The 9,656-nt window shown below is 37.9% G+C and overlaps 1 protein-coding gene across 1 annotated transcript in view; it reads left to right on the top strand.

The window, feature by feature from the left end:
- The window catches only part of LOC123758542 (uveal autoantigen with coiled-coil domains and ankyrin repeats), a 196,957-nt gene that overhangs the window by 87,256 nt on the left and 100,045 nt on the right, over window positions 1–9,656 (top strand). The window contains exons 9-11 of the mRNA XM_069322922.1: window positions 1,485–1,622; window positions 5,172–5,276; window positions 5,378–5,491. Of these exons, the coding sequence (XP_069179023.1) occupies window positions 1,485–1,622; window positions 5,172–5,276; window positions 5,378–5,491 (357 nt within the window). The remainder of the gene's footprint in view (window positions 1–1,484; window positions 1,623–5,171; window positions 5,277–5,377; window positions 5,492–9,656) is intronic.

Genomic DNA, 9,656 nt, shown 5'->3' with positions numbered 1-9,656 from the left:
GGTAATCATTCCTTGGGTAATCATTCCTAGGGTAATCATTCCTAGGGTAATCATTCCTAGGGTAATCATTTCTAGGGTAATCATTTCTAGGGTAATCATTCCTAGGGTAATCATTCCCAGGGTAATCATTCCTAGGGGTAAACATTCCTAGGGTAATCATTCCTAGACCTTGAAATTTACACAAAGTCTTAATTTCGATCCTCAAATCAGCAAATCTGTTTCCAAACAAACAGTCGCACATATACATACATACATGCATACATACATGCATACATACATGCATACATGCATGCATACATACATACATACATACATACATACATACATACATACATACATACATACATACATACATACATACATACATACATACATAAATTCATACACATATACATACATATATACATTCATATGTTCCACAACCTATACATGCCTAGGCAATAGCCAGTTTTTTTCCATTACCCATTTAGTTAGATGTAATTTATACCATATTAATCCCTAAACCGTATTAAGAACAGGATTTCAGTAACCCAACAGCTCAGTCACCCCAATAGATCTTTCATTTTTACCCTGTTAATTCATATTGATACTTGACAATCAGCAAGGTGCCCGTAATATTCAAATAAGTCCAAAAATATTGTTAACTTCCCTTACATATTCAAACACACCAGATATTTTATTTACATGCTTAAATATTCACCTAGTTATTGTTAGCATAGTTACACCAGGGTGTTTATGTTGCATTATAATAAAACTCAGCTTCAATAATAAGTTGAGATAATAGTTATACTAAGATATAACAATAATTTATTACCATACACACAAAGTATTAAACTTGTACAAACACTAAAAATACACCAAATCGAAACATATAGCATAAAGCAAACACATATATACTCAAAATTGCATTTATGTTCAAAGTATGACATTTCCATACAAAATATGTCATTTACACACATAATATGCCATTTATACACAAAATATGCCATTTATACACAAAATATGCCATTTACACACGAATATGATATGTATACAAAATATAGTATTTGCACAAATATCACACAATGCATATACTCTTGCACGAGTCAAAATGCACTTTCACAAAAATTAAACTTTATGAACATCACTTTTACAGAATGACTGCACACAATCACAAAAAACTAATACACTTTAACATTTGCACAGGAAGACCTATTATTTTTAATATTGTTAATTTGTTTCCTTTTCTACGCATCAACTAACACCTAGCCTTAACTAGCCTTAACCATCACCTCCTAGTCTTATCTACCCATCAACTAACAGCTCTTAGCCTTAACTACTATCCTAGCCATAAAAGGCACCCACCTTAAGATGGTTAAGATAACTCCAATTGAAACAATGAACATCAAGTGATAGGATTATGAAACCTCTGGATTGTTTACCAGAATATAATTACAAATATATTCCTCTTTAACATTGTTAAAATATATATGTTGACTGCACAGCATCAGCAGCAGGCTGCCGAGGCAGAACTCCTGAAAAAGAACATTGCCATGAAGCAGACGATTGATGCAATGGGGAAGGAAATTCAGCGCATGTCTATTGAATTGAGAAAAAGTGAGGAGAAATTCTCGCAACAGCAAGTAAGTCCCTACTGTTCTGAGGTACAATTTGAGGTACAATTCTGAGTATACTATAATAATTACCTGGATGACCTATTTTATTTGTAATGTTTTTTTTTCAAACATTTCTCACATCGGCTTGTTGGACACTGTTATGTGTAGACACACGGCCCACTCTTGTGGAGATGAAGTGTGGATATACTATTTGTATTTCTGCCTGCAGAATCGAGCTATCGTAGCTCTTGGACACCGCCTTTCTAATCAATTATATTTTTCCTCTATTATGGTTACTATATATTTCTCTCTAACACACACATACCTACATCCCCAAGATGCAGCCCTTAGCAGCTGCCTAACTCCACGGTACTAATTTACTGCTAGGTGAACAGATGCATCAGTGTGAAAGAAACTGTCATTTGTTTACGCCCCGGCCGGGAATCGAACCCGGATTTTATTTCTCTTTCTATATATTTCTCTAATTTTTTTCTTATGAAATGATAAAGCTACCCATTTCATTATGTATGAAATCAATTTTTTTTTATTGGAGTTAAAATTAACTTAGATATATGAGCGAACCTTACCAACCCTACCTAACCTAACCTAACCTATCTTTATAGGTTAGGTTAGGTTAGGTGGCCGAAAAAGTTAGGTTAGGTTAGGTAAATTAGGTAGTCGAAAAACAATTAATTCATGAAAACTTGGCTTATTAGGCAAATCGGGCCTTGCAAAGTAGGCTGAGAAGTGCGTTCTGGCTACTAGGTATGACATTATATATATATATATATATATATATATATATATATATATATATATATATATATATATATATATATATATATATATATATATATATATATATATATATATATATATATATATATATGTCGTACCTAATAGCCAGAACGCACTTCTCAGCCTACTATTCAAGGCCCGATTTGCCTAATAAGCCAAGTTTTCATGAATTAATGTTTTTTCGTCTACCTAACCTACCTAACCTAACCTAACCTAGCTTTTTTTGGCTACCTAACCAAACCTTACCTATAAATATAGGTTAGGTTAGGTTAGGTAGGGTTGGTTAGGTTCGGTCAGATATCTACGTTAATTTTAACTCCAATAAAAAAAAATGACCTCATACATAGAGAAAAGGGTTGCTTTATCATTTCATAAGAAAAAAATTATAGTAAATATATTAATTCAGGAAAACTTGGCTTATTAGGCAAATCGGGCCTTGAATAGTAGGCTGAGAAGTGTGTTCTGGCTACTAGGTACGACATATATATATATATATATATATATATATATATATATATATATATATATATATATATGTCGTACCTAGTAGCCAGAACTCACTTTTTGGCCTACTATTCAAGGCCCGATTTGCCTAATAAGCCAAGTTTTCCTGAATTAATATATTTTTTCTAATTTTTTTCTTATGAAATGATAAAGCTACCCATTTCATTATGTATGAGGTCAATTTTTTTTTATTGTAGTTAAAATTAACGTAGATATATGACCGAACCTAACCAACCCTACCTAACCTAACCTAACCTATCTTCATAGGTTAGGTTGGGTTAGGTTGCCGAAAAAGGTAGGTTAGGTTAGGTTAGGTAGGTTAGGTAGTCTAAAAAACATTAATTCATGAAAACTTGGCTTATTAGGCAAATCGGGCCTTGCATAGTAGGCTGAGAAGTGCGTTCTGGCTATTAGGTACGACATATATATATATATATATATATATATATATATATATATATATATATATATATATATTATATATATATATATATATATATATATATATATATATATATATATATATATATATATATATATATATATATATATATATGTCGTACCTAGTAGCCAGAACTCACTTCTCAGCCTACTATGCATGGCCCGATTTGCCTAATAAGCCAAGTTTTCATGAATTAATATATTTTCTCTAAATTTTTTCTTTTGAAATGATAGAGCTACCCATTTCATTATGTATGAGGTCAATTTTTTTTCATTGGAGCTAAAATTAACGTAGATATATGACCTAACCTAACCAACCCCACCTAACCTAACCTACCCTATCTCTATAGGTTAGGTTGGGTTATGTAGCCGAAAAACTTAGGTTAGGTTAGGTTAGGTAGGTTAGGTAGTCGAAAAACAATTAATTCATGAAAACTAGGCTTATTAGGCAAATCGGGCCTTGCATAGTAGTCTGAGAAGTGAGTTCTGGCTACTAGGTACGACATATATATATATATATATATATATATATATATATATATATATATATATATATATATATATATATATATGTCGTACCTAGTAGCCAGAACGCACTTCTCAGCCTACTATGCAAGGCCTGATTTGCCTAATAAGCCAAGTTTTCACGAATTAATGTTTTTTCGACTACCTAACCTACCTAACCTAACCTAACCTATCTTTTTCTGCTTCCTAACCTAACCTAACCTATAAAGATAGGTAAGGTTAGGTTAGGTAGGGTTGGTTAGGTTCGGTCATATATCTACGTTAATTTTAACTCAAATAAAAAAAAAGACCTCATACATAATGAAATGGGTAGCTTTATCATTTCATAAGAAAAAAATTAGAGAAAATATATTAATTCAGGGAAACTTGGCTTCTTAGGCAAATTGGGCCTTGCATATTAGGCCGAGAAGAGCATTCTGGCTACTAGGTACGACATATATATATATATAGATATACCCATGTATATCTTGTAACCATCAAATGCATAATAAAGCACAAAAAATAAAAAAGGAAGGGGGTGGTAGGAGAAAAGCACACAGAAACTGTATTGGAGGGGATCTAAACATTCCCTCTAATGCGTTATGCGTGGTTTCCTCCGAGGCTATGGGTCCCCCTTCTTCCAGCTAGAGGTGGTACTCCCTTCCATATATATATATATATATATATATATATATATATATATATATATATATATATATATGTCGTACCTAGTAGCCAGAACGCACTTTTTGGCCTACTATACAAGGCCCGATTTGCCTAATAAGCCAAGTTTTCCTGAATTAATATATTTTCTCAAATTTTTTTCTTATGAAATGATAAAGCTACCCATTTTATTATGTATGAGGTCAATTTTTTTTATTGGAGTTAAAATTAACGTAGATATATGACCGAACCTAACCAACCCTACCTAACCTAACCTAACCTATCTTTATAGGTTAGGTTTGGTTAGGTAGTCGAAAAAGTTAGGTTAGGTTAGGTTAGGTAGGTTAGGTAGTCGAAAAACAATTAATTCATGAAAACTTGGCTTATTAGGCAAATCAAGCCTTGCATAGTAGGCTGAGAAGTGCGTTCTGGCTACTAGGTACGACATATATATATATATATATATATATATATATATATATATATATATATATATATATATATATATATATATATATATATAGGCCTAATAAAATATACATTAGCCCTAAGGCTAATATATATTATATTGATCAATTGATCCAAGATGTGATGCGTTTGAATAAAATATTAAGTAATCATTTATATATTCAAATAATTTATAACATTATTGACTAATTTGGCAAGCAAATGGAGGAGACAGCGTCGACAAGGATTGCTGCCCTCAAGAAGGAAGTTGATTACCTGACACACATGTTGAGTGAAACTGGCAGTCGAGCGATCAACACTCAGGTGAGGCTGAAGGTGCCTCTTGTTTTAATGTATTAAATATAAAACCACAAATCATGCTATAATGACACCACGAATATTGTCCAATTTATTTTACTCTCCAGGATATCCTAGATCGAAAAATAGCAGCTCTGATGAAGGAGGATGAAACCAACCGAAGTATCATTGCGGATTTAAATGGAAAGCTCAGAGAAGCAGAAAGGAATCTCCACAGCCAGGTAGGGAAATCTTGCTGCAAAATAATATTTTAGAGCTTAAATTTAAGAATACATTTGATGAATATAACTACATGCAGTGGAATCTCGATTCGGTGAATCTCCTGTTGGAACGTACACTGTCTAGGCCGTATTTACTCACCTAATTAAACGAAAAGATTTCGCCGAAGCGGGGGATGTGCGGATTTGCTTAATATGTGTGGACAGAGTTCAGAGACTGGTGGAAACGTTGACCCGTCACATCACAGGTTAAAATTTATTATTTCCTTAGATAAATCAACCTAATAGGACATGGTAAATATAGGGCTGAGAGGCTGGACAAACTCCAAGGCTGGACATGCTGTAATGCTTGACATGCTTTCAAGGTGGACATGCTGTCATGTTTGACATGCTTTTAGGCTTGACAAATTGGAAGTCTAGACAGACAATCATATAGATTGTCAGGCTACACAAACTGGGTCTAGGCAAATTGTCAGGCTAGCCTGATTGCTATTCGTGACAAATTGTCAAGCTATACAATCTGACAGGCTAGACAGGCTGTCAAGCTAGGACAAACCAGGTGCAGAAAGATTACCAGGCTTGACAATCCGGGATGATAAGGTTGTATCCTAAGTGTGGCCGAGAGGGTTAAGGTAGGTGTCTGGGAGTCACCAACTCGCCAGTTCAAGTCACTTCATTAATCCCAAAATGATTTTCGCGTTGTTACGACGGAATCAAAATACCGTAATTGTGATTTCCTTGTTATTATATTTCTCTCTCTCTCTCTCTCTCTCTCTCTCTCTCTCTCTCTCTCTCTCTCTCTCTCTCTCTCTCTCTCTCTCTCTCTCTCTCTCTCTCTCTCTCTCTCTCTCTCTCTCTCTCTCTCTCCCTCTCTCTCTCTCTCTCCCTTTCTCTCTCTCTCTCCCTTTCTCTTTCTCTCTCCCTTTCTCTTTCTCTCTCCCTTTCTCTCTTCTCTCTCCCTTTCTCTCTCTTTCTCTCCCTTTCTCTGTCTCTGTCTATCTGTCTGTCTCTCTCTCTCTCTCTCTCTCTCTCTCTCTCTCTCTCTCTCTCTCTCTCTCTCTCTCTCTCTCTCTCTCTCTCTCTCTCTCTCTCTCTCTCTCTCTCTCTCCTCCCTCGCTCTCCCTCTCGCTTTCTGGGAACCTCACCAGAGCAAGAGCAAAAACCAGCTAACATTTAAAACAATTAATATATAGAAACGTAACACTACACTACACAACGTACATAATAAAAGATATATAATATACAATATTATATTGAGTTGTATATAATATACAATATTATATGCAATACTCTAACCTGCCACAACCCATTAGCATTCTAATATCATATCCTGGCTTCACCAACTAATCTATATCAGGCAGCTGCACAATTCGTGGGTCACAACCTACTATCCCCCCCCCCCACCCACCCCCCTCACCGCTTGGGGCTGAAATACCTGGCATAACTGTAATGTATCTTCAACCATTAATGTATTTGAAACTCTGCTTGGGGCTGAAATACCTGGAACATCTACATAAGTATCCCCAACAAAAGAAGAAATCATCTCTCACCATACTCTGCGTCTTACATGACAATAATAATGGTAGCACTCCCCTCATACATTAATGTGTCCTCAAGATCCTCTGTACTGCTCCTAGAGGCTCACTACTAATGCATATATCTAGGTCCTATAAAATCAGTAAAGGCACCTCTGCAGTTCTCCCAATTTGCTGCACAACGAAGTCCTACGCCAACATTAGTGGCGCTCCTCCACAGGTTCCACAAAGAAACGTGAAGCTCCCCTACACTGTTTGAAGTTCAACTCCTCACTATGGAGATCTGCTCCACCTCAGAGTTCAACATTCACGTATTATCCAGCCTCGAAGTTTCTCCATTAACTTCCTCCCACACAAACCTGCAATTCTATTACCATGCCAATAAAAATGTTTTCCTAACAAAACATAAGAAATAAACCTATACCCCAGCATTAAATCTTGCCCTCCGACGCCGCACAGCGCCATGCAACTGTGGTGGGTATTCCCCCCCCAACCTGGACGAGTCCAAGCTGGAAACATGTCTTGACACACCTCTGTGAGCTTTTGCCCCAGCCGCCGATGCTGGGGGCCTCCGCTCCTCAGTCGCCCTTAGATCTCCATCGAGAGAGGATGTATCACTCCTCCGTCTAGCATGTTCTTTTAACTTTAACTCCTTATTTTAGCTCACTGGCTCAATAAAATCTCTACTCTATATATACATATGTACACTATGATTGCTGGGCACACGATCAAACACTGGTAGCTAATCTAACAACTGATTAAACAAGCTTACTAAAGAAACTATGATGTGTGGGCGCTCACACAGGGCCGCCCACAAAAATTGCTTTAGAACTGCTTAACAAAGCTTCCCCCACTAATGACTTGAGAACATGGAGTCGTCTGGCAGGCTCCACACAGAAACGGCTGCTTACTTCCTTCCACTTGAAGGAATACACAATTAGAGTTCCCACACAAACACGCTGTGTGGAACTCTATCTTCCAACTCCATCTCTTGATGATCTCCATCCATTGATCTCTTCTTCCAGGAGATCAACGCAGTACAACCATCCTTGACAACTGCTGTAACTCGAGTAACATTTCGACGTCATACTAGCATCATGTCACCAAAATATCGACATCTATATATCTGCATATCCATTTATATATCTGTATATATATCTATATATCCATTTATATATCTGTATATCCCTCTATATATCTGTATATCCATCTATATATCTGTATATCCATCTATATATCTGTATATTCATCTATATATCTGTATATTGTTAAGGATCTCCCCTTTCCTACCTTATATGATTGGGGCCGTTCCCATGGGTCTTCACCTCTCCGTACCAGGCGCCACTGCTCGCGCTGGGGCTCCCCAGTTCACTAAGGGCTGGCCTTTTATATACCCCTAGCGAGTGGAGAGGTTCAAGTCTACCTGTATTACACCTGACCCTGCCTGTCTTGACACTGGGACATTCTCTCTTAGATATCTGGTCTGCTCGAGGTCGCCAGCTGGGTGTTTATACTCGTGTCCCAGCAACACGTCAGTGGTCTCATTAGTTATCTTAAATCAAGAATGCAATCTCGTGTGCAGTGCAAGGTGACATAAATGGTTTCACTCAAAATAGCCCTAGAGAATGGAGGCTCACTCAAACACATTGGTAAGATTAAAAGTTTACCGAAGAAAATATATACACTTGAATAAGGACATAATATAGGTGTAATTGTCTGACGGCAGCAACACTCCTCTCGCTCTGTATCTAGCAACACGGTCAGCTGACTAGTTCCACTCTTCCGTCGGCGGGCACACACCTTGCACCTCTGACAACACGATTAGCTGACTGGATCCAACTGTCAGACGGCGGGACACACCTCGCGTCTCTGGCAACATGATCAGCTGACCGGATCCAACTGTCAGACAGCGAGGACACACCTCGCGCCTCTGGCAACACGGTCAGCTGGACGATTCAAAGTTCTTTTCTGACTTCTTGAAAACCAGCCACTACTTCCAGATACACTAACGTCACCGCATCTACATATTTATGTTCCACCACCAACTCATGTCTACATGAGCTCCTTGGCTCCTAGCCTAACACTATCACATAGACAATAAATGATAACAAGAAATGTTCACGATATACAGAATATCCTAGTTCGCCTAGATCAGAGGGGTAAAGGGAGGGATAACTATCTACCTTACTTCATTCCATTATGAAACCGACTCGTCCTCTGGCGAGGGATGATGAGGTTCCTGGTCCTGGCTTCTGGTCTTCCGCTTGTCAGTTCCCACACACACAAGTTCCTCAGTCGTCCTTGTAGCTGCGGAACCTCGCCGTCCTCACACCCGGCAGGTACGGTCCTCCTCCTACCCTTCCTCGGGGTACTGGAGTCAGTACCTGTGCTGTCGTCCTCCTCCTCCTCTCACTGGCACTGTAGATCCAATTTGCAGTCCAGTACAGCTTCCCCAGTGCCTCACTTCCAGTAGATTCGGCCCGGCCTTCGCTACTCGCTTGATAAGTAGAACGTGGTCCGCTGGGCGTCTCAGACGTCTCCAGCCCAACGTTCATCCCTGCTACAGACTCTTGATAATAGAGCTCTTGACACTCTAGCCCGGCCAATCCTTGCTTCTTGGCACTCCACAGGAT

Source organism: Procambarus clarkii, chromosome 11 (assembly GCF_040958095.1).
Source record: "Procambarus clarkii isolate CNS0578487 chromosome 11, FALCON_Pclarkii_2.0, whole genome shotgun sequence".
Classification (NCBI taxonomy): Eukaryota; Metazoa; Arthropoda; class Malacostraca; order Decapoda; family Cambaridae; genus Procambarus; species Procambarus clarkii.
This window is presented reverse-complemented; position numbering and strand designations above follow the sequence as displayed.